We start from the raw sequence: 26,357 nt of genomic DNA, 5'->3' as shown, positions 1-26,357 counted from the left end.
ACCTGGCCAGAGATAGGTAAGTTTGGAAGTCAATTTCTGCAATCTATCTAACCCATGCTAGCATGTAAAATGAAACAGAAAACAATGATGATAATATTATTATATATTTGATTGGTTTAAAAAAAATGTAAAATCCATGGAGAAATTTGTTCTTATTTCTAAAATTAAAGAGGAAATTTTATGAATATTTTTTCACATTTAAAATTCAAATAAGTGAAGATTATCAACATGTTGGGGAAATTTTACTTTTAACACCTTTAATTAACATTTATTTTATTCATGTCTTTTTTGCAAAACAAAATAGTAAATAAGAAATACATAAAGTTGAATCAATACTAAAATAATTTTCATTGTGCTTATTTTACAACCGGGTTTAACAGAGCTTTTCATTGAAAATGTTTAAATTTAATGCAATAAAAAAACGAAATCAATTTAATACTGTTTTATTTGCTTTTTCTTAATTTTGGGATTTCCATATTTATTAAACAAACTGATTTTACGGAATAATAATTTTTCAAAAAGAAATTAAATATATTATCTTTTGTCTTCATATTTTCTTGTGTTTAAATGTGTTTATGTATTGCAATGAAATACATTTTCTAAATAAATTATTTTTTTAAAACAGAATTAAAAAAAAAACTTTTGTTTACTCCAAACGAGACACAACACTGAGATGTAAAGGGCTACTGTGAATTAGAGGCATCCTAAGTGGGGAGTTGTACAGTGAGATGTTCACATTACATTTAAACTTTTGCATGTTGATATAATGGCAACAGAAAAGGAAGGAGATCCCAAAGGCTAGTAATTTGAGGAAAGAAGCTAGTTGAGTACAAAGCTCTTCAGCATCTGGGGACTTCTACAGTGGGATCTTGTTGACTAACGGGTTGATGTTTCTTTATTTCAGTTTATTTTTTTCTCCTTTCTTTATTTGATTACTTCTTCCTTCTTTTTTATTCCCTGACGTTAAATGGGCTGGTAAATAGCAAAACAAAATAAACCAAATACAATATGCAAAAGTCCAGCTAGAATTCGTCACTGACAACTTTCTCTCTTAACTTCCAACACGTCTCTCCCCACTGCCTCTGCCAACAGACATTTTATCAGAAAACTGACCCCATTCCATTTGCATACGTGTGCAGTGGAAGATGAGATCTCGTGAGATTCCACAAGACTATACCTTATAAATCCATGGCTGCCATCTTTAATTTCTCTTTCTCTCATCCCATCCGAAGGTAAATTGTATGACCGCACGACACACACACACGGGGGCGCTTTCCTCTTTGATTATTACATTCAACTCTACATCATGGAATCTACATTTAGGTTTAGGCACAGATAAAAAGTGAGGGAAATTATTGATAGTGGTTTCAGTTAGACAAGTGTTTTTCATAAAAGTTGGACAAGGGGGGACCATAGATTGGAACTCAGGTGAAAATAACGATAGAGCAGAGACAGGCTTGCAACGTCTTTTTTGTGGGAAGAGAAAAGGGCATCCTAGGCAGGATAAGCTGCTTCTAGCAGTTCCTTCCCAGATGTAGCAACAGTTCTCCAACCTAGGATGTACTTGGTTCTTATACAGATAGAGAATTGCATTGCCGGTGAAAAATCGAGTGATTTAAAAAAATTTTTAAATGCCATATTCACCTCCATTGCGGCATCTTTAATGGCTGTTGCAATCTTTGGATCAAGGCCAAATTCCTGGTTAGCAGAAGCAGCTGCAGCTTTTAAAATACCAAAAGCTTTAATTAAGGTAGCCTGCAATAAAAAGAAAAAAAGAAAAGAAAAATACAAAATAAATAAATTAATAAGTAAATAAAAACAATAAGATGGGTAAAAACAAAATGTAAGAAAAACGTGTTGAATCTAAACTAAATAAAATTTCAGTTTTAAACCATGGAACCATTAATTACTCATTGATGGACTCTTTCAAACACTTTATTAATCGAGAGCCAAGTACTCTCAGGGATATGGTAATCTACTGTTTGTCTGACTGAGAAGTAAACCTAGCTTACGTCATTACTTTTCTCTGTATCTTGTTCCTTTTATTCAATATATGTATTCCCACTCCCAACAAGGTCCAGCCAGTGATGCTACCTGGTTTGTCTGCTCTGGTCTTGGCTGCTGGAACTATGCTGTATCTTTGGCGAGTGTCCTGGTTGATAAGGCGATTCGGTTGCATAGGTTGCCACTCTCCCCACGTTACTTTTGATAGAGTGTGCAATCTGTTCAGACCTGATCTCCAAAGTCAGCGTCACTGGAAAGTAGAGGTCATTTCAAAACAAAGGAAGTGAAGAAAGACAATGACAACTCGGCTTGTTGTATAACAAAAACCAGATAATTATTCAGAGGGAGTTACAAATTCTGACTGTTTCTGACTCCAGATACAAATACTCAGAGACTGTTGGCTTTTGTTAATAAAGGCGAGGAGACCAACCCTAAGTTTGAGGGAGCCTATCTCTTCACAGTTTGGACTCAGGAGTTTGAAGCAGAGTAAGACCCAGGTGAAATGTGTCTGGGTCTCTCAGCTGTCAAGCAGTGTATAATGTTACCTCTTCTTGAAGTTACCAAATGTGATTTTTGAAAATACAACCAGTTTCTGCTAAACAGAAAAAGCAAATACTTCCAACTTGGTTTATTTCAACATTTTTAAAAATAAAACCTGTTTTAGAGTGAAAAATGAGAGAACAAAATGGAAGAATTATTATTAAAAACGGTATCAAAATTGGTGAAAATGATACTTTTTCCTAGGGTACGATTTACAATATCACATAAACTTTTAAGTATGTACCAGAAAATGATAAAACTTTTGCTGCATTCTACAGACGATGTGAAGACATTTTTAACGTGGACTGCAAAGAATGGTCAAACGAAAAAAAGATATGCTTATTACTCAAAAAATTGGCTACAACTGAACACAGTAGGTTCATTGATTTTATCCCCCCCCCAAAAAAAGCAATGCATTTGGAGTTCTCAGAGACAGTTATCATGCAAACTATTTGAGCCAAACATGTCTCTTTTTTATAAGATGGAAATGCCTCAATGTAGTTATGTTTGCAACAACAGTGAATAAACACTAATGATTTCAAGTTAGCAGAATTAACTGCAGACAATTTCAAATGTCTTATTTTCGTACAAGGTCTGGTTTCAGCTAAAATTAAATGTTGTATATTAACTAAACTGGGGAATGAACAAGGTCTGACCTTTAAAAAGTTGCCAGAGGGTAGTATTTGTTAAAAGTGACTTTAAAATTATTGAGAAATTGAAAGTTGCTCATATTTAAAAGACCACGAGCAAACCGATACCTGATACTGATACAAAACCCACAAAAAGAGAAAAGTAAATTACACAAGCAAATATTTATGACAAACAAAGCACGAATAGTTGAAAGAAGTTACCACCAGGACCATGTTATACCTGTGGTGAACTGCACTGGATGAGGTTTTGCCCAACAAAAAAGAAGAAAACCTATAAAAACTGTGGTAAAGTTGGTCATGAAGTAACATGTTGGTAAGTAAAAAAAGAAAAAAGAAAAAAGAAAAAAAGAAATCGAGGAAACCCAGAAATAAAATAAGACAAACACAGACAGGAATTTACATAAATATGTAAAATGTTTTAAAATCTTAAACAAGACAGTAAAATTCCAGTTTGACTTAGGTTGATAAGAAACTTGCATATGTGGCATCATTTAAACAAGCCATAACACGTGACAGTATAAATATTCTGGGTGAAGTGGGTCTCAAGGTAACTTTAAACGGAATCACAAAAAAACTGAAAGCATATGTTTTGAAGAATGCAGACAATCTATTCAAGATGGATACCTCCACTATAGACGATTTACATTACAGACGGATCACAAACCCCTGTTGCCGATATTTGGGTAAAAAAGATTACCTATATATACTGCTAACAGACTTCTATGTTGGGGTACAATACTATTAAACTCCAATATAATAACTGAGTCAAAGTATTTGAGGATTCAATCATCACATCATTAAGAACAAACAGCAAAATAAAGAATATGATTGTGGATTATTATAAGAGAACTCCCAGTCACACTTGCAGACATAAAAAGGGAGGCTCTGAAGAATGACTTTATCCAGACAACAAAGAATAAAATCTGTAATAAAGATCCTAATGTGCCGATGTCTTATATAACGACAGACTGATGATACCACAGTCTGGGACATATGAGAAAACCTGCACTAAAAATCTCATGCCCTTTTAGGTCTATTGGCCAAACATGGACAAAGACAAAGCAGATGTGGTTGATGCATGTAAAGTATGTGCTAGCATGAGCAAACCATGGCCAAAAACGGACGAACCATAGCAAAGGATTCACATCAACTTCACAGGTCCTTTGCATGACTAGTACTACCTCATTGTCGTCAACAGCCACACTAAATGGCTGGAAGTTCTGAAATGTAAAAAACCTACCACAAGTTGAATCATAGGTTTCCTACATAAACTATTTGATTGTGTAATTACAGATAATGGGACGCACTTCATGTCTAATAAATTTAAGCAATACGGCTATACGTATCAGGTGAATCATATCACAACCCTGCAGTACTATTCAAGGTCAAATGGTCAGGCTGAGAGGCTCATGGATACCTTGAAGATGGCTTTGAGAAAGGCACAAGGCATGCCAACTGATAAGTCACTACAAGTTTTTGCAGGTGTACAGAATAATGCCTAACCAAATACACCTACAGAAACTATGTTTGCAAGGAAAATAAGATCAGTGTTCAAGGCAAGCAAGATTTGACAAGACAGTCATCCTTTCTAAAAGACATAACTGCTATGGCAAAAAGTGTTACACAAAGTTTACAAAAATAACGTTTTGGAGAGTGAGCACAATGAAACAAAGAATGGGAGAGCTAGTTTACATTATCCAAGGCCCCAAAACACACATAAGCATGATCTAAATCAATTGATAAAATGCAGACTTAATGACTCGAATGTTTCACCACCAAAAATTTGTGAAGAGTCAATTGATATTACATTTGAGAATTCTGACCTCAACACACCCCAGGCTTCTCCCCAAGGTTAGACATTAAAACAAGAAAAGGAAGTTTATGGATCCCCTGAGCATCGATCCTAAAAGGAAGAAATACTAAACAGTTTTTTTCTTCAGAATAAAAAAAAAATCTTGGAAGGGGGGAGGGGTTTATAGAACCGTTACCTACCCATTGATGGACTCTTCTAAATACTATATTAATCAAGAGCAAAGTACTCTCGGGGATATGGGATTCTACTGATATCCGACTGACAAATAAGCCTAGCTTATGTCACCACTTTTCTCTGTATCTTATTCCTTTTTTCAATATATCTTTAAAAGCTATACTGTGTTCCGAGTTTCATGGTCCCGATCTGGGTCCACATCAACTACTAATGGAGGACCTGTCTTAGGAAATGAAACAAATACAGTCTATTTTTTTCATTATCTCCGGTTAGACCACATTGCACACCAATACAAGAAAGTACTTTCCATTCATTTGATATTTTTTTTGTTACATAAGTTGATTTAAACTTAGCTACGAACACATGTAGACGTCGTCATGCCAGTGGTTGCACAACCTTCCTCAATTTTATTTTTCTTCTATAATCCCTTCTAAGCATATCTTAGAGAATCCAGTTTCATATGCCTGAAGAATTTTTAATCTGGTTTGATTTTTAATATTTTGCTCTTGATCATTGGAGTGGCTGGTGTTAAAGTTGTGATCAGATGAAGTTCTTTAATTCGGATGTGATCTGTGAGTCTGCTGTCAGTCATAAATCTCATATGATTTGGAAAGATTTGTGGTTTTAGCAGCAATGAAGCTGTACAATTCCTGCACTTGAAGCTATCAGTATGTAAACATAATAAATTCTAGCTTTAATATGATACAGCTAATCTCAAAGGTTGCTCATCATAGATTTAACAGCTGTTAATCCATGATTAGTGAACAATATTTTGTTCTTATTGTACTTTCATTGTTGCTGATAGAACATTCTTTCTGTTTAGCCTCATCTCTTTATGTTCCCATTGCGTGTCATCTTGGCAACCATCACTGGTTTACAAGTATAAAAAAATAAAACAATGCAAATTCACAAGATAAAATACATTGTGTATAAATCAGCTTTGCTGTGAGTGTCATAAAGGACACCAAAACATTGTCTGCTGATAGCTGTCTGTGGAGGTATCTTTCTCAATTGCTTAATCAGTTCTTTTTCTCATCTGCTAAAGCTCTGCCACAAACTCGTCAATTAATCCCGACTTCTATGTTGACTCAGAACTAGAAATCCTAAGTGTCTTAGAAGCGACTGGAAAATAACTTTTTAGTCACTTCCATCTGACTACCTATCCTATTTGTGTGCCTTGCTAAATCATTTCCTTTCATTATTCTGGTTCTTTCTATTTCCCATAACTTTTCTTTAACTTGGAGACAGGGTACACATCCATACAAACTTTAATCACATGCAATAAGCGGTGTCACAAAAGTTGCAACAATTCGTTGTCGCTGATGTGTAGCTGATTTCATTGCAGCACCAGTCGAAATTTACCTCACATGGAAAGTGATATTGTTGTAGGTATTGAAAGAGTTAATTCACCTACAATAACACAATTGATTTGAGTGGGTGAACTGACATAACTATAAGACAATATATATTGGCCACATGGAGAATCTTCAGACAACTGTCAACAATTTAACAAAATGCAAGGATATATGAGAGTGGCAGAACATCGCACACATCTGTAGTCTCATAAAACATGGTCAATAACATTTTGCAGCACAAAAGATAAAGAAAACTGACAGCTTCATTTCATCAAATTATATGTGAAAGTGTGTCAGACAATGAGGACTCAATTTTCTGACATGTGGAATGCACCAAAATGTTTTACTTTATTGATAACCTAAAGTTGTTTGGCGATTTAAGCTATGAAAGGGGTCACTGATGATGACCTGATTCTAGCAGGTGGCAAAAGCAAAATGGCGGCGGACAAGAGAAGTTGAAAATCATTCACAAAATGTCCATCCAAAAACATGAGTTAAGACAAAAAATGAAAAAAATAAAATAATAATCACATTTTATTTTTATTTTATTTCATTTCTATTTTTATTTCATTTTATTTTTATTTCATTTTTATTTTATTCCCGTTTTTATTTTAAATTTACTTTATTATTTTGTTTTTATTTTAATTAATTTTTATTTTTATTCCATTTTTATTTTTATTTCATTTTTATTCAATTTTTATTTTAATTTCATTTTTATTCTATTATTTTAATTTATTTTTATTTTTATCCCATTTTTATTTTAATTTCATTTTTATTTTATATTATTTTTATTTTAATATCATTTTTATTTTATTTTATTCCATTTTTTATTTTAATTAATTTTATTTTTATTCCATTTTTATTTTATTTTCATTTTATTTTATTTGATTTTTTATTTTTATTTCATTTTTTATTTTAATTTCATATTTATTTTAATTTCATATTTATTTTAATTTCATATTTATTTTATTTTTATTTAATTTAATTTTTATTTTTATTCATTTTTTTAAATTCATTTTTATTTTTATTCCATTTTTATTTTTATTCCATTTTTATTTTAATTTAATTTTTATTTTAATTTCATTTTAATTGATTTTTATTTACTTTTATTTTAATTCATTTTTATTTTAATTTCATTTTTATCTTAATTTCATTTTTATTTTCATTCATTTTATTTTTATTCCATTTTTATTTTTATTCCATTTTTATTTTATTTTTATTTTAATTCCTTTTATTTCAATTTCATTTATTTCATTCTAATTTTATTTTATTTTTATTTTAATTCATTTTTATTTCAATTTCATTTTTATTTATTTCATTCTAATTTTATTTTTATTTTAATTCATTTTTATTTCAATTTCATTTTTATTTATTTCATTCTAATTTTATTTTTATTTTAATTCATTTTTATTTCAATTTCATTCTAATCTTATTTTATTTTTATTTTAATTCATTTTTATTTTATTACATTTTTATTTATTTCATTCTAATTTTATTTTCATTCTTTTTTATTTAATTCCATTTTTATTTTAATTTAATTTTTATATTGTTTTTATTTTATTTTTATTTTATTTTAATTCATTTTTATTTTTATTCATTTTATTTTTAATTTATTTTTATTTTAATTTCATTTCAATTTATTTTTATTCATTTTTATTTTTATTTCATATTTATTTTAATTTCATATTTATTTTAATTTCATATTCATTTTATTTTTATCTTAATTTCATTTTTATTCCATTTTTATTTACATTCATTTTTATTTTATTCCATTTTATTTTAATTTCATTTTAATTTAATTTAATTTTTATTTTATTTGATTTTTATTTCATTTCATCTTATTTTTATTCCATTTTTATTTTATTCCATTTTAATTCATTTCATATTTATTTTTATTTTAATTTCATTTTTATTTTAATTCCATTTTTATTTTTTATTTCATTTTTATGTTAATTATATTTTATTTTTATTTTAATTCATTTTTATTCAATTTTTATTTTAATTCCATTTTTATTTTTTTTCATTTTATTTTAATTTAATTTTTATTTCATTTTCATTCATTTTTATTTTAATTTTATTCATTTTTATTTTATTTCATTTTAATTCATTTTTATTTTAATTCGTTTTTATTTTATTTCATTTTATTTGATTTTTATTTTTATTTTAATTTCATTTTAATTTATTTTTATTTCATTTTTATTTTATTTTAATTCATTTTATTTTTATTCCATTTTTTTTATTTTATTTTAATTCATTTCATATTTTTTTATTTTAATTTCATTTTTATTCTATTTTTATTTTAATTCCATTTTTATTTTATTTTATTCTTATTCATTTTTATTTTAATTTAATTTTTATTTCATATTTGTTTTACTTCCATTTTTATTTTATTTTATTTTTATTTTAATTTCATTTTTATTTTAATTTCATTTTTATTTTAATTTTCATTTTTATTTTATTTTATTTTAATTCATTTTATTTTTATTCCATTTTTATTTTTATTTCATTTTAATTCATTTCATATTTATTTTATTTTAATTACATTTTTATTTTTATTCTATTATTTTAATTCATTTTATTTTAATTCCATTTTTATTTTATTTTTATTTTAGTTCATTTTTATTCCATTTTTATTTTAATTTCATTTTAATTTAATTTTAATTCAGTTTAATTTTTATTTCATATTCATTTTAATTTCATTTTTATTTCATTTTATTTTATTTTGATTTTTATTTCATTTAGTTTTTTTTCTTTTTATTTATTTTCATTTTTATTTGAATTTCATTTTTATTTTAATTTATTTTTATCTTATTTTAATTCATTTTTATTTAAATTTCATTTTTATTTCATTTTAATTCATTTTATTTTTATTTCATTTTAATTCATTTTTATTTTTAATTCATTTTATTTTTATTTCATTTTTATTTTAATTTCATTTTTATTTTATTTTTATTCATCTTTATTTTATTTTAATTTTTATTTCATATTTGTTTTACTTTCATTTTTATTTTAATTTCATTTTCATTTTTATTTCAAGTTTATTTTTATTTTAATTTATTTTAATTTAATTGTTTTTATTCCATTTTTATTTCATTTTTATTACATAGTTATTTTTTTCATTTTTATTTTAATTTCATTTTTATTTTATTTCATTTATTTTTATTTTAATTTCATATTTATTTTTATTTTTATTTCATTTTAATTTCATTTTTATTTCATTTGAATTTCATTTTTATTTGAATTTCATTTTTATTTTCTTTTATTTTAATTCATTTTCATTTCATTTTATTTTAATTCATTTTTATTTTTATTTCATTTTAATTCATTTTTATTTTAATTCATTTTTATTTTAATTTGTATTTTATTTTAATTCATTTTATTTTATTTTTATTTCATTTTTATTTTAATTCATTTTTATCTTATTTTATTTTTATTTCATTTTTTTTCATTTATATTTTAATTCATTTTTATTTTAATTTCATTTTTATTACATATTTATTTTTTTCATTTTATTTCAAGTTTATTTTATCTTATTTTTATTTTAATTTCATTTTTATTACATATTTATTTTTTTCATTTTTATTTCAAGTTTATTTTATCTTATTTTTATTTTAATTCATTTTTATTTTTATTTTAATTTAATTTCATTTTTGTTTCATTTTTATTTTTATTTCATTTTATTACATATTTATTTATTTTTTCATTTTTATTTTAATTCATTTTTATTTTACTTTCATTTTTATTTCAAGTTTATTTTATTTAATTTTTATTTTAATTCTTTTTTATTTTATTTTAATTTCATTTTCATTTTTTATTTCATACTTGTTTTACTTTCATTTTTGTTTTACTTTCATTTTTATTTAATTTTTATTTTATTTTTATTTCATTTTAATTTGATTTTTATTTTAATTTGATTTTTATTTTAATTCTTTTTATTTTAATTTCATTTTTATTTTATTTTAATTTATTTTTATTTTAATTTCATTTTTACTTTATTTTATTTTTTATTTCATTTTAATTTCATTTTTACTTTATTTTATTTTTTATTTCATTTTAATTTCATTTTTATTTTTATTTTAATTCATTTTATTTTTATTTCATTTTTATTCCTTTTTATTTTTATTTCATTGTAATTAATTTTTATTTTTATTTCATTTTTATTTTAATTTCATATTTATTTTATTTTTATTTCATTTTAATTCATTTTTATTTCATTTATTTTAATTTATTTTTATTTTTATTCATTTTAATTTTAATTTCATATTTATTTTAATTTAATTTTTATTTTAATTTCATTTTATTTTTATTTCATTTTAATTTTTGTTTTATTTTCATTTTAATTTATTTTTATTTCATTTAAATTTAATTTTTATTTCATTTAAATTTCATTTTTATTTTTATTTCAATTTCATTTCATTTTTATTATTCATAATTAAAACCCAAATTAATGCCCCCCTCCTTACGAAAATAATAACTTTGATACAATGTCTGGGTTGATTATTTCATTACAAACATACTAATCAATAAACTCACATTTCATCATTTTTCATAATTCCTGGATAAGTTACTAATTTCGACAATCATTTTTCATAATTTTAACCCGCATTATCGCCCTCCCTAACAAAAAAATTAATTCTATATATTGTCTAGGCCGATTAATTCATTACAAACACACCAATCAATCAACTCCCATTTCATCATTTTTCATAATTCTTAGATATATTACTAATTTCGAAAATCATTTTTTCATAATTTTAACTCACATTATCCCACCCCCTTACGAAAATAACTAATCAATTAACTCGCATTTCATAATTCTTGGACATCATTTGACAATCATTTGTCACAATTTTAACCAACATTATCGCCCCCTACCTTACGAAAATAATAACTTTGATATATTGTCTGGGTTCATTATTTTATTACAAACACACCAAAGGATTTATTAACATTTCATCATTTTTCATAATTCTTGGATATGTTACTAATTTTGACAATCATTTATGATATTTGTAACCCACATTATCCCCTCCTCCCTTACTAACATAATAACTTTGATATATTGTCTGGGCCGATAATTTCATTACAAACAGACCAATCAACTCACATTTCATTTTTCATAATTCTTGGATATGTTACTAATTTTGAAATTCATTTTTTATAATTTTACTTCACATTATCCCCACCCCCTTTAGAAAATAATAACTTTGTAATATTGTCTGGGCTGATTTTTTTGATATTACACACCAATCAATTAACTCACATGTCATTTTTTTCATAATTCTTGGATATGTTACTAATTTTGAAAATCATTTTTCATAATTTAATCTAATTTCTCTAAATTCTCCCCCCCCCACTCTCTTTACAAAAATAATTACTTTGATATACTTTCTGGGCTTATTATTTCATTACAAACACACCAAACAATTAACTCACATTTCATAATTTTTAATAATTCTTGAATATGTTACTAATATCGACAATTATTTTTCATAATTTTAACCCACATTATCGCCCCACTAATGAAAAAAATAACTTTGATATATTGTCTGGGTTGATTAATTCATTACAAAGGCACCAATCGATCAACTCACATTTCATCATTTTTCATAATTCCTGGATATGTTATTAATTTCAACAATCATTTTTCATAATTTTTACCCACTTTATGGCCACCCCTTACCAAATATAATGACTTTTATATATTGTCTGCGCCGATTGTTTCATTACAAACACACCAATCAATTAACTCACATTTCATCATTTTTCATAATTCTTGGATATGTTTCTAATTTCGACAATAATTTTTCATAATTTTAACCCACATCATCGCCATATTAAAATGGTGTGTTTGGAGGTGTGTGTTGGTGGGGGGTAGATTAAAACAACCCTGTTAAAAAACAAAAAACGTTGGCCGGTTGTTTGGAGGTGTAAAAGAAAAAAAAAAAAAGTTTTAGTATAAAGGTAGGCTTGAACCCCGAATGTTTGACGCGGAGGTGGAAAGGAAATGGAAAAAAAACACCCTGCGATCTAACCATCTTGACCACGGGAACAGATGAATTGATAAGTGTGTTAAGTTGACGTTTATAAACCGAAATTAGCAGGTGCGAGAACGTCAAGTTGCGGAAGCCAGTTTCTGTTTTCCCCGCGGCGATCAAACAATAAAAAAAACACAAAAAAAAATAACGTAAGGCAAACGAATGATGAAAACAGAAAAACGAACACGTGAAAAATGGCTTAAATAAGCCTGTTTCGATATTAAAATCTAAAAAATCGGTGGGTACCCAGGTGTTTTTGGGTGTTGCTAAGAATAGTAAAGTAAAAAGAAAAAAAAGCAGAAAAACGAACGTTACGTGAAAAATGGCTTAAATAACACTGGTTCAATATCTAAATTTAAAAAATCGAAAAAAATATCTCACACTACGATTCGAACCCCAAATGTTTAGATAATGAACCAAGGCCTTAACCAACTGAGCTAATATGACGTATATGAAATTTGTTCAGTTTTTCAACTATTTAAAGTAAATCAGGTCATGACATCATCTGACGCATGCGTAGAATCGGTTATTGTCACGAGAGGACCGTTTTAGTTGACCCCATCCCTGTCGAAAATTGTCGATTTTGGGGTGAAAAAGTTAACGTTTTTGGCCAATTTTTCGAGCAACGGATGGAGGTTCGATGTGATACCGAGTTTGTGAATTTTCATTGCGTGTCGAAAGTTTTTAGCAGACATCCAAACATACATACATTTTCGCTTTTATATATATATATGTAGATAACTTTATTATTTCAGCACAGTCCGTATTCTGATGTCAGTTTCTTATTTAATAAATGGTTAGGTGAAAGTACAAAATTGTTTTAAAAACCTCCTTCTCCCATATTAATATTGGCTTTCTAAATAACGTTAATATTTCAGCATGGTCCTTATTCTGTATATCAGTTTTTTTTATTTATAAAATTGTTAGGTGAAAGATACCTTCCTTTCTTCATATTAAATTTCTAAATAATAACAGCACAGTCCGTATCCTGTGTGCCATTTTTCAATTTTTAAATTATTAGATGAAAGTACAGAATAGTTAAAAACATACGCTCCCCATATTAATAATGGCTTTCTGAATAATAACGCTATTATTTCAGTATGGTCCGTATTCCGAATGTCAGTTTACCTCCCTCCTCTTTTAAAAATATATATGAAATATAGTAAGTATAAAATCGTAAATTGCTTCAACCATTCCAGGACCAATTCTATATAACCCCATCACTTAAAAATAGATATGAAATAAAGAAAATTTGAGATCGTAAACTGCTTCAGCCATTTCCGGGACTGACTCTATATCACCCCCCCTCCTCTCTTAAAATTAAATATGGAATTAAGGAATATTGAGATCCTAAACAGCCTCAGCTATTTATGGGGCTGACTTCATATCTTCCTTGTCTCTTATAAATATATGTAAAATAAAGTAATTTTGAGATCAAAAACTGCTTCAGCCGTTTCCGTGCCTGACTCCGTATTCCCACTCCCCCCTTCCTTTAAAATATATATAAAATAAAGTATTTTCGGGATCGTAAACTGCTTCAGTCATTTCCAGGATTAACTGCACCCCCCCCTTTCTTAAAATATATTCTGAGTCGATTATTTTGTATCTTTGCTTTGTTCTATTTTTTAAGGAGGAGATAATGCCTGGTAGGAAACTATATTACGCTTACTTAGCCTTTTTGCTAAGATGAAAGTGTAGTATCTGTTTTGGTGCAGCATTTCAGCGATTTTTAAAGTGAGGGGTGAAGGGGAAATGGGGACCAACTCCCCTGGGAGTACGGGAGCTTGATAGTGACAATTGGTATGAAGGGTTGCCCCTACATTGACCAAGGTCTGATATGTGGAGTTACCCCCACATATGGTCTTTGCTTGCAGTATCTGTTCTGACAGATACTACACTTTGATCTTGTCCCAAAGGCCAAGTACTTTCTAAATATTATAATTTCACCACGGTTCATATTCCGTATATTATTTTCCACCCCTCCATCTATAAAGGCTTCGTTTTTTTTTCATGGGCACCTGTTTTTTTTCACATTTTCGGGGTTTTTTCACATACCCCGAAAAACACCTGGCCAACGCTGGGTACCCCTCGCTAGTATATATATAAAAGCGAAAATGTATGTATGTATGTTTGTGCGTCTGCTAAAAACTTCCGACAGACACAACGAAAATTCACAAACTCGGTATCATATCGAAGCTCCATCCTTCGCTCGAAAAATTGGCCAAAAACGTTCATTTTTTCACCCCGAAATCGACAATTTTCGACAGGGGGGGGGGGTCAACAAAAACAGTCTTCTCGTGACAACGGCTGGTTCTACGCATGCGCCAGATGACGTCGTAACCTGATTTACTTTAAATAGTTGAAAAACTGGACAAATTTCATGTACGTCGCGTTAGGTCAATTGATTAGCTCGTTGGTTCATTATCTAAACATTTTGAGTTCGAATCGTGGTGTGAGATGTCTTTTTTTTTTTCGATTTTTTAAATTTAAATATTGAACCAGTATTATTTAAGCCATTTTTCACATAACATTCGTTTTTCTGGGTTTTTTTTACTTCGCTTAGCCACCCCTGACCACACACCCAAAAACACCCAAAATTATTCATATTTTTAATTATTTAATATTTCTAATTATTTATTTTTATCTTTTATTCCTTTATACCAATTTATTTATTTTATTTGATATTTACTGAATTTTATTTTATTTACTTTATTGTATATTTATATTTTGAGTTTATTTTATTTTCTTTACTTAATATAGTAAGTTTTATATTTATATATTAATTTTATATTAATTATCAAAAGTATTAGAATTATCAATTGCAAATTGCCTTCATAATTATAATTATTCATTTTTATTTAGTTAGAATTAAATACCATTGATAATTATTTGTATGATTATTATTATTTTTGTTATTATTATTAACTTTTAAATAAATTGCATCATATATTTGTTTATTACATGACATAATTCACTCAATTTTTAATTGAATATATACACCGATATATTAATTCGAAAGTTTCTTAATTACAGAATTTATTTGATAAAACGCATTACTACTACTACAGTAAGCTGCTATTACAATTTGGAGTCTATGCCTAATTTCAGCACTGATTAGTGCAAACATTTAACTTCTTTTCTGATTTGCCCAACCAGAACTTAGTACACAACAAGAGATGTAACAAAAGAGTTTCCGATAGACTCTTCCTTTTTTCAGGCCAGGAGATCACACAACCTGCTGACTCATTTCATGGTCCCTTTCATCCCTACCCCAATCTTCTTCCTTTCCCCCTAGTCTAGTCTAGCAGTTTTGTTTTGGGGCTTAATAATATTCTAATATGACTATGGCTGACACATGCGGACTAAATAATGTAAGATACATGCACACTTACATACACACAGGTTGGCTTTCACAACTGTGTACAGAAAAACATTCTCATATATGAACTCTTTCCTTGCAAACAGGACATTCATCCTATCCTTTACATATGAACACTTTTCGTTTCCACACTAATAAAACATTTAATAACACATAGACTTCTAACCTTTTGTTTTCCGTCTATACTCATGGACATATTTATTTACTAACATCCTTCTCTTTTCTACTCCTCTTTTATTTACATGTTAACAAAGACGACCCAATGGAGTGATTTTAAAAATGTTAGAACAACACTTTGTTCACTTATTATATTGTAAAGCCATGTTGGAGGTTAAATTAGTTGAAACATTGTGAGAATAACAACCAAGATAAAAGCAGTAGTCGGAAAAATCTAAATAAATATTAAATAGATAGATTAAAATTTAATGATATAGTTTAACTTTGATATTTTTAAATATTGTAAAATATTGAATAATTTTTTATTTATTATATTTATTATATGTTTTATGAAGAAATTATACTTCTTTAACCTCACTCTTTGCATTCTTGAATGTAAATATGCATGAATTCCTAGTTTTTATTGAACAATAAATTATTTTCCTCACTGGATAGAGAATGCCATAGTGGTTTATGCTATCAAAACATTGTTTGAAAATCAGTTACATTTGATCAAATAAATGTATCATGTCAAAATAATATATATATATATATATATATATATATATTCAATATATAAAAAAAATATGAATGAAATTGCAATCTACATCATTTGTTCATGCACTGCAATTCATTGAGAATTATATTGTCTCAATGGCTTTCCAAGCTTAAATTTATAACATCAAGTTCTGTTTTCATTAAATAATGTAAAAGAAGAAAAACAATTCTCAAAAGACTTAAATTTTTATGTGGAAATTTCATAATGTTTCTAAAGTAATTTTCTTAATTACCATATATAACTTGTGTAAATTTCTTAATTTTATTAATCTATCTATATATCTATAAAAGTAAAATTGTCTGTGTGTATGTGCGTCTGTTTGTGCACATTTCCCTATCAAACTGCTCTGTCAATTTTCAGTCTCCAGACTCGAGATTAGGGGTATTGAGATTTGGGAAAAATCTTTTTAATCGATTTTTGGACAGAAATTTGGCTGTCAAGGGGTCAAAGTTCAACGATTTGACCTTTGAAAACTCTACCAAACTCCTCCACTAATTTTGGGTCTAAACACTTGAAATTTTATATGTAGGTTACTTGGACATGAATCACACCTTTTAATTTGATTTGAGCCCAAAACAATAAATGTTAAGGGGTCGAAATTAAAAAAACTTTGACCTCTGCAGTCTCTACCAAATTACTCAGCCAATTTTGGATCTAAACATTTGAAATTTTACATAAAGGGTATGCAGCAAGCTTTTTAAGTGGTTTTTGGGCAAAAATTTGGCTGCCAAGAGGTCAAAGTGGCAGACGCTACTAAACTCCTCTGTCAACTTCGGGTCTAAACACTTGAAATTAGATGTAGGTTACCTGGACATGAGTCAAACTTTTTAATATATATATATATATATATATATGCACATAAAGTTATGAACAGTACATAGGGCCCGAGCAAAGCCGGGCTGAACTGCTAGAATATTATATTGTTTTTATTAAAAATAATCTTATATTTGATAAACATGTGACACAAACAAAATGTGTGTGTATATATATATATATATTAAATCTTAAAATATTTATTTTATTTAAATACTAGCTGTACCCTGCCATGCGTTGCTGTGGCTCAATTTGGTGTAATGGAAAATTCTAATAAAAAGAGAAAATGCATGTTTCTTATATTCTTAGTATAGCAATCTACTCCAAAAATTAAAAAAAAGGCGAAAATGAAAAAAAAAAATGGTACTCTTGCAGAATTGAATCCTGATCCTCGGGATTACTGTCAATCATGGCTTGGGCTCGACCAACAATCAGTGGATAAAGCTGAACGTAGCAAAAATGTTGAAACGCTAAATGTTTTGTTTTTTTTTGTTTTCTGTATACAAAAATGTGAGTTAGTAATTAATATTTGAGTGATGGGGAGGGGGGTTTACTATACACAGATTCGAAAAAGTTGTCCAAAAACAAATAAATGAAAGCAAAGGTAAGCTAAGTTACATTTCTACCTAACTGGATAATTGTTTAGTGTTTTTATGTAATGTAAAATGTTTAATCGGCTGGAAAACAGAAATGGTTGCAGACTCTGTTGAATGTGTTAAGTTTGGGAAAGTAAGTTGAAAACTAAAAACTATACAAATCAGTGTCAAAAACCCACCGAATATATGTTAGGCTGACATAATCGGTGGGTTTGTGACAGTATTTTGTATAGTTTTTTAGTTTTAACTCACTTTCTCTCTCTATACAAAATATTGTTAGGAACTCACTCAATATATGTTACTGTGACGTAGGCTGACATATAATCAGTGGTTTTAAACTTTTGCTCGATACAGGCGACGACTTTTAAGAGCCCCTTTTAGTGATTACCTGGTTTAAGGATATTATACAACTAAACGGCAACTCTGCCCCAAAAATCCGGTATTATTTGGTGTGTTTGTAATAAAATAATAAACCCAGACAATATATCAAAGTTATTATTTTCATAAGGGAGGGGGCGATAATGTTGGTTAAAATTGTGAAAAATGATTGTCAAAAATCAAACATGTCCAAGAATTATGAAATGCGAGTTAATTGATTAGTTATTTTCGTAAGGGGGTGGGATAATGTGATTATTAAATTTACATGGAAAAGTGATCGCCTACTTTTTGAAAAAGTAATTTCTTCATATCATAAAAACTACTTTTTTGCGACGGAAACGGTTTTGCAGATCCGTTTTCAGCACACCGAAATCTATAAAAATTTTTTTTGTTATATACGAATGTGAGACGCACGGCCCTTTATGGAAAATTTTATCAAAAAACCGGGAGAAAATAGTTTTTAATAAAAACAGCAAATGAATTCGATAGAAAAAAATGGATGCTATTTAAAAAAAATTTTCTGTGTGTTTCTTGGCTAAAAAGTTTTGTTTGATTTCTTTGAAAACGGCCGCCAAAACACCCCCCCCGCCTCTCCAACCAATTTAAACAGGTAATTTTAAAGGATTTTCCAAGGGTAGAAAGAAAGCCCCCCCCCCAAAAAAAAAATCGTGGCCACAAAGTGGGTGATCATTTTACGTTACATTATTATGGAAAAGTGATCCTTCACTTTTTTAAACTAACATTTCTTCATATCTTGGAAACTACTCGTTTGTCTTAATTATAAACATTTTCGTTTTCAGCAACCCCGAAAACCTATAAGAGTGGTAATTTTAAAGGAATTTTCGAGGGTGGAGTAATTCTTCATATTTACCTTCTTTTTTCTTTTTCCAATAACATAAGAAATTAAGAATTAGACGAATTTATTTTAGGTAGACTTCTCCAGGAAAGCTTTTAAAAATAAAAAATTAAGATAAACAAATGGTGCTAGTTCACTTACCGATCCGCACTATTTTTTAAATTGTATTTCAAAGTTTAATTAAAGTTTTATGATATGTTTTTTTATTCAATTGTAAGGTTAAAGTACAAAAAAAATATATATATATATAATTTAAAAAATAGGGAATTTTTTTTTTTCTTTTACCCATCTATTAAATAGATAGTTAAATGTTGTAATTCGAAAGTCGTCAACATGTGGTGCACGTGAAAGGCTCATTTCTACTGGAAATGAAATGGCGTACAGTCTCGCAGTTACGAAAAATATTTTTATTTTATTTAATATATTTTTTTATAATTTGTGATCTTAATTTATTTTAATAACATGCAAACATTCCTTGAGTTTACAGATAAATTTTCTGAAAATTTCAATTAAATTGGTAACGTAGAAATATGGTTTTATTCACTTCGAACGAACCAAGAATTACATTTTTATATATATAGATTTTATGTGCATGGACATATATATATGTGTGTGTGCATATATATATATATATATATATATATATATATATATATATATATGCACACATATGGGTATATTAGTATATATATATACATGTGTACATATAAGTATACATAAAAATGAGTTTGTGTGTGCATGTGTATATATATATATATATATATATATATATATATAAAATGTATGTGCACAAAAAAAACGTATTTCTTGTGATTTTAATGATAAAATTCTTGTGAAAATTTCAAATGTAATATTTTAAAATTTTTCTTTGTACATATGAATGTGTAAATATCAGTGTAAGAATTTTTTTATAATCTTGAAAATAAAAAATGAGAACAAAAAAATAATAAAATCTTGAAAATAAAAAATGAGAAAAAAAATAATTAAAAAAATGCAATTATTTCTAGGTTTCCGTATTCTGCAGCATTTAAAGAAAGACTGGCAGAGTTACCCAGCACTGCCCAGAGAAAAAAAAAAGCTCCAATCACTTTATCCTCTCTGTATCCATTTCTCTTTACTCTTCATGCATCCCACCAATTCCTCTCTCTGGACACACACACATATATGCAGACAACTCTCCTTCATATAGATTCCTTGTGGAAATAGTTGGCATAAGTGAATGAACTCCTTTGATAAGACATCAGAGTCACTTCCATTTAGTTAATACAAGAAATGATTGGAAAACCAATTGATGAAATCTGTACCAGTTTAGGGTCAAAGAATAAATATTTTTTTCTAAATTGTAGATATCTTTCATCCAGGGCAACGCCAATCAAGAAAAGATCAGCTTTGTTATTTGTTGTACTTTTTAGTTTTAGCCATACAAATACACAGACAACTGCCCTTAATATAATAAATAGCACAGCTACCAGACATTACTCACTGTCATAAAAAACTAAATAGATTTGAAATAGTATCTGCAATATCTTTATTTTAAAACTTCTATCTCTCCTTCTCTCTCTCTCTTTATCTTTCTCTTTTTCACTCTTTCATTTTTTTGTCCTTCCCAACTCTTTCTTTCTCCCCCACCCAACTTATTCATCCCTCTTGTTTTAATGCACTGAAAACATAAATAATCTCAATCATTTACTGGAGTGATTCCCTCTGAAATGTAGTCTTATATTTATTGACAATCTTGACAATGCAGAGTAGAACAAAACGCAATAACATTCTTGATGTTGGGTAATTCCGTTAAAATTTAAAATATGAACTGACAGAGAAAATGCTGCTGATAATATAAGTGGATTATACTTACAGGCATTCGCTCGCTTTCTCCACCAATATCAAAGTTAGACAAACTACGAGCAGTGACAGCTCCATATAGTTTATCTGCTGGAACAGAGATGGGACCAAAGCTGTCAGTTTCAATCCGCTGGTTTTCACCCTACAAACGCATACACAAAGAAAAAAAAATAGTATATAACTACCAAGTCTACCCTAGAAAAGAAAATAGAATAGAATAACATCTTTCTTTTTAACTTTTTTCTTTATCATGTTACTTCATAAACACACCTCTCCCTCGAAATGCTTTTCTTTTTAATTTATTGCAAAAACTTTAACAACTTAAGTAGAAACAATAAAAAGGTAATCAGCAGTTGTTTGACCTAGTTTCAGTGTTGTTTTTCAAATATTTACCAAAAAGAAGAAAGCAATTTTGCTGTGCTCGAGTTCATCACAAAAATGCTGTACAGTGCAACCTTCGTTAGTTCAACATTGTTACTTAGCTGCTGGTAGATATCCAGAGCCCCCCCCCCCTCTCCGTTAGTCACAGGAGAATAACCAACTTGACCTGACACAAAAGCAAACAGGTTAATCAATTCTCCCAACTCAGCCCACCACATTTTTAGACAAAACCCCTCACGCCAAATGCTGCATTAATCTTCTAAAATCACTCTAGGATGGATCACAGGCTATGTAAGAAAATATTCTTTGAAAATTACAAAAAAGCTCCTAAAGTATGTTTTAATGAAATTAATATAACTAAAAAAAAAAAAAAAAAATTAATTTCTTGAACTAATGATATTATCATTGAATTAAGCATTGTTTATTCAATATTTCCACAACAAAAATAATATAATTGCAAAAAATATCTTATGATTTTAAGGGGGAATTTTAAATGTAATATTATATTTCTCTTGTAAACATGAACGTGTAAACATCAGCGTAAGATTTTTTTATAACCTTGAAAATAAAAAAATGCAAATAAATTGAAATCACGGGTCACTAAGAAAAAAATAATTAAAAATGGAATAATTTCTACTAATGGTTAATTTAAAAAAGTAGGAGTGAACAGAACATTGAAAAAAGAATAAGTTCATAATTTTCATTAGTAAATAATCATTTTCTTTCAAATTTGAATTATATTTAATTATTAATAAAGAACTGTTTTAGCTTATTATGAATAAGAAAATTTAAGAATGAATCAAGTAATGTAATTGCTAAAAATTGTCTTTTTGAGCAACATTTTACAAACATTTTATTTCAGAATCTAAAGAAAAATATTGGTAAACAAACATCAATAATTTTAAAGTATTATTGAATAAAAAAAATTACACTAAGCGAAATAGGAAACTTTTTAGAGAAAAATAAAGCAATTCTCACTTGTGTACATTCCAAAATATTCTAATTAAATAAGTATTTACTGTTTTATTACACCAAAATTAAATCAACTGAAATTATTACATTTCCCGTGATCTGTAATTTTCTGAAAATCAGCGGGATTTGTGTTTACTGATTGCCAACTTTTTTTTTAACTGTTTTTTTTTTTTTTGATAATTACACTATTTTTAGTTTTAACAAGCATATACATTTTCTTTAATTTTCATTTATAATTATTAAAAGACGGATTTGGATAATGACCACAATATAAATGTTTTTGTTTTCAACTAATCCACTTTTTGGGGATAATTATACCATTTTTAGTTTAAAATGTACATTTTAAAAAAGGTTTTCTAAAAATTCGGTATCTTAAGATTTTAATTTACTAATTATCATTGAAATAGTTTCACAAAATTGACAATTATTTTTCTAGAGATTTTTATGTTGATTTGTAAATCTTTAGTTTAACTGCAACTCAATACTCACCTTAAAATTGGCAACTTTAAAAGGTTTTTGGATCTGTTGAAAACGAATATCACATTCAAATTTGGGGCACACAAGTAGTTTCTTGCATATAAAGACATTTTTGTCCAATGTATTATTTAATGAATTTCAGCAGCTGTCGCCATTCTTAACACAAGGAGGGAGTGTTTTGTTACACACATGTACATTAACATGGCTACCAGTGAAAACGTAAGGGATTGCATTGGATAATAAAGGTTTTAATATCCAGAAAACTATTTGCCTGACCAAAATTTAAATGTCATATTCGTTTTCAGCATACTCAAAAAGCAGTCAGTGTTAAGGTGAAAACAAAGTAAAAAACAAAAAATACTGCGGAGTTATTCAGAGTTGAAATTTGAACAAATTTGTTTTTTCTTTCAACATTTTTCACTGTAATTTTTTAAACACATAAATATACATGTTTTCCTTTTAGAGATTAACTTTCAGACATAATCAAAATTTACATGTATACTAAAAAAATAATTTGCATTGGAGCCACTGCAATACAAGCTGGAGAGACAAGTCCTGTCCTGCACGGGATCGCTTTGCCTGGTGAATTGAGAGGCAGAATCTCCACATTCGCCAATGATATCACTATCTTTATGTTGTGCTTCTGAGACATTGAGATGGTGACAGAGGCGTTCATGCAGTATGAAAAGATCACAGGTGTCAAAATCAATCACAGCAAGTCGGTCGATCTGTGGTTGGGGGTTTGGAGGGGTGCCACCATTCTTTTGGCTCCCTTCAGCTGGACAGATGCCCTGCTTCAGATTCTTGGCGTATTGTTTGGACCGGGTCTCCAACCCCCCCAAAAATTAGTCGTGGGTTCAAAGGAAACTTTTCTTAAAAGGTAGAGCAGAGGCATGCGTCACTTATGTCTTTCCTCTCATCCTCTACCAAATGGCCTTCAAAAACCAACTTCCTCTGCCCGAGAATCATCTAAAGGCCCCCCTGTCTTCACTTTCTTTGGAGGAGGAATTGGGTTCGTAGACAGGTCTGTGTTCAATGTCTGTGTGAGGGAGGCTTGGGACTGCCTGACTTGAGGTGTGATTGAGACGCCTGGAGGCTGGCCTTCCAGAGTCAAACCTTGACAGAAGAGTTAGTATGGAATCCAGTGGTCGATAACGATTTTCCCAACTTCATCCTCAACCACTTGGTTGGGGCTTGTTGTAGGTTGTAGGCTGTAGGGCGACATGCAGTTCACCAGAGAATGCGGAGTTGCACACTTAGGAAGTTCCCAAGGTCCAGCAACCTTTCACATGCTTTGAGAAAAAAAACTTTATAGGAAATTAGTGAGGGGGAGGCCACACATGACCCACTCATTTAGCTATGCACCAGGTTCAACTCATCTCCTCTTTACAACTTTGAGTTGATCTGCCAATTGTTGGAATAGTGAAGTTGCTCAGGTGTCACTTTTGTGGGATTCCAGCGGAAATACCAGAACACACTTTCTACGAATGCAGCAAACTGCAGTGATACTGAAAGTATGTAAACAAGGTGACAGTTCATATCAATCCCGAGCCTCCACATGTCATCCACAATGCTAGGCTGCCATGGGACGATGTTTCTTGTGATCCTGGATGTAGCAAAACTGGTGTTGTGGACGTCGAGATTGAACGAGAAGCATTGGGTTGAATTTTTTGCTGGTCAGGATTTCAGCACGTTCTTCAAACACCAATTAAAGGTCAAGATCAGATTACATCCCGCAACCTTCGACAAAAGATGGATCAGATTAGTGAGCTTGTAGAGGTGCCAAGTTTGAGTATGTGTTCCCCTTCTGAGCATGCTGCACACAGTTCTAGGTTGTATTGAGCTCCAAACCTCTTAAGGTAAACCCTGGTTTAGTTTAGTTTCTTAGTCAACTTCCAAGATGTCTGCACCCCAGTTTTTCTTCTCGTCCCTGGCCCTCCATTAATTGCTTCCATCTTGGAGTGACATCACATACTTCCCAAGTTTCCCACCCTATTTTTTCTCCCCACACCCCATCTAGAATTCAGCAATATTTAGAGATCGACCTGCTTGTTTTCGACCCCATCATGCTGGAAAACAGTTGGCAGTCTACCATCTAGAAAGGGTTGGGAGGGACACACTTTTTTCTTTTTGAACATTTTTTTCATCACCCCACGCCAATGAAATAACGTTTTATTGAATGAAAACGGTTTTTCCAAAATTTTATTTTTTACAGATATCATAATATATATATATATATTGTTGGAAATTGTACATGGGAAGGCAAGCCTTATTGGTTGAGGCGCTGAATGCCATGTTTTCTTTTCAGGCTTTTGATTGGACCTCTAGGAAACTTACTGCGTGCGCAGTTTTTAAAACTTACAGACATTTTCGCTCTCTTTGCAAAAAAACCCTGCTAGGGGCAAGATGCTAAATTAAGTATCTCCCTAAAAGGGACTGCCTCAAGGTCAACCATGCTTGGAGCTCCATTTCCCTTTTTTTTTTTCTTTAACCAAGAATTTATCCCTATTGTGATAGGAATTTTTTTAGACGACTATTGTCTTCCCTAGAACTAAAATAGTTCGGCTCCGTTAATGAAGTTTTAATCTTCCAGATACCATAAATAAATGGTTTCTGCTCCCTTATACTAGCTTCTCCGAAGAAAAGCAATTTAACACTTCAAAAGAAAACTACCAGACTCTCAGAGATGCGAGAAATGGGCATATTTTTCACAATCCTACCAAAGAAGACTGAAATTCATCACCTCAGGTAAGGCTTGCTTTTTTCCGTTGTCCTTTTTTTTGCACTCTGCCGAGTTCTAAAGTGTGTGAGGAAATTAATTCTCACAATGGCTTTATTTTGCGAAAAATTATATGCTAAATAGTTTATATCTTTCTTCGTTTTATTTTTGTGAAAAGGACCTAAAATATTTAATATTTTGTTCATAATTTAGCTTGTATTTACTTAGTGCATACTCTTTGATATTTTCCAAGGCCATTTTAAAATTAATTGAATTATCGCTGAAGTTATATTCATAAATTGAATGGCGCTTAACACTAGCTAAATATTTCATGACTGAATTAACCCCTTTCTATAAATATTTCATGATTGAATTAACCCCTTTCTATAAATATTTCATGACTGAATTAACCCCTTCCTATAAATATTTCATGACTGAATTAACCCCTTTCTATAAATATTTCATGACTGAATTAACCCCTTTCTATAAATATTTCATGACTGAATTAACCCCTTTCTATAAATATTTCATGACTGAATTAACCCCTTTCTATAAATATTTCATGACTGAATTTCTATAAAAAAAAAATGTGTCAAAAAAAAAAATATGTCATTGACTTGTTTGTACTGGAAAAACGTTATTTCTGATTTTAATA

The 26,357-nt window shown here is 29.1% G+C and overlaps 2 protein-coding genes across 3 annotated transcripts in view; one reads left to right on the top strand and one right to left on the bottom strand.

Annotated features, from left to right (window-relative positions):
• The window catches only part of LOC145246024 (fumarate hydratase, mitochondrial-like), a 56,344-nt gene that overhangs the window by 20,990 nt on the left and 8,997 nt on the right, over nucleotides 1–26,357 (bottom strand). The window contains exons 1-3 of one of the 2 annotated variants that reach the window (XM_080107848.1): nucleotides 21,547–21,726; nucleotides 21,167–21,295; nucleotides 1,645–1,755 (exon numbers count right to left, since the gene is read on the bottom strand). In XM_080107848.1, coding sequence (XP_079963974.1) covers nucleotides 1,645–1,755; nucleotides 21,167–21,172 — 117 coding nt within the window. In that variant the 5' untranslated portion in view covers nucleotides 21,173–21,295; nucleotides 21,547–21,726. Of the gene's footprint in view, nucleotides 1–1,644; nucleotides 1,756–21,166; nucleotides 21,296–21,546; nucleotides 21,727–26,357 lie in introns of those variants that run through there. The other variant, XM_080107847.1, reaches the window with a different exon arrangement.
• LOC145246022 (uncharacterized) overlaps nucleotides 25,612–26,357 on the top strand; it is a 231,371-nt gene continuing 230,625 nt past the window's right edge. Inside the window, exon 1 of the mRNA XM_080107843.1 lies at nucleotides 25,612–25,731. Within this exon, the coding sequence (XP_079963969.1) occupies nucleotides 25,670–25,731 (62 nt within the window). The 5' untranslated portion in view covers nucleotides 25,612–25,669. The remainder of the gene's footprint in view (nucleotides 25,732–26,357) is intronic.

Source organism: Euprymna scolopes, chromosome 23, assembly GCF_053919585.1.
Source record: "Euprymna scolopes isolate OS-2025 chromosome 23, ASM5391958v1, whole genome shotgun sequence".
Lineage (NCBI taxonomy): Eukaryota > Metazoa > Mollusca > Cephalopoda > Sepiida > Sepiolidae > Euprymna > Euprymna scolopes.
This window is presented reverse-complemented; position numbering and strand designations above follow the sequence as displayed.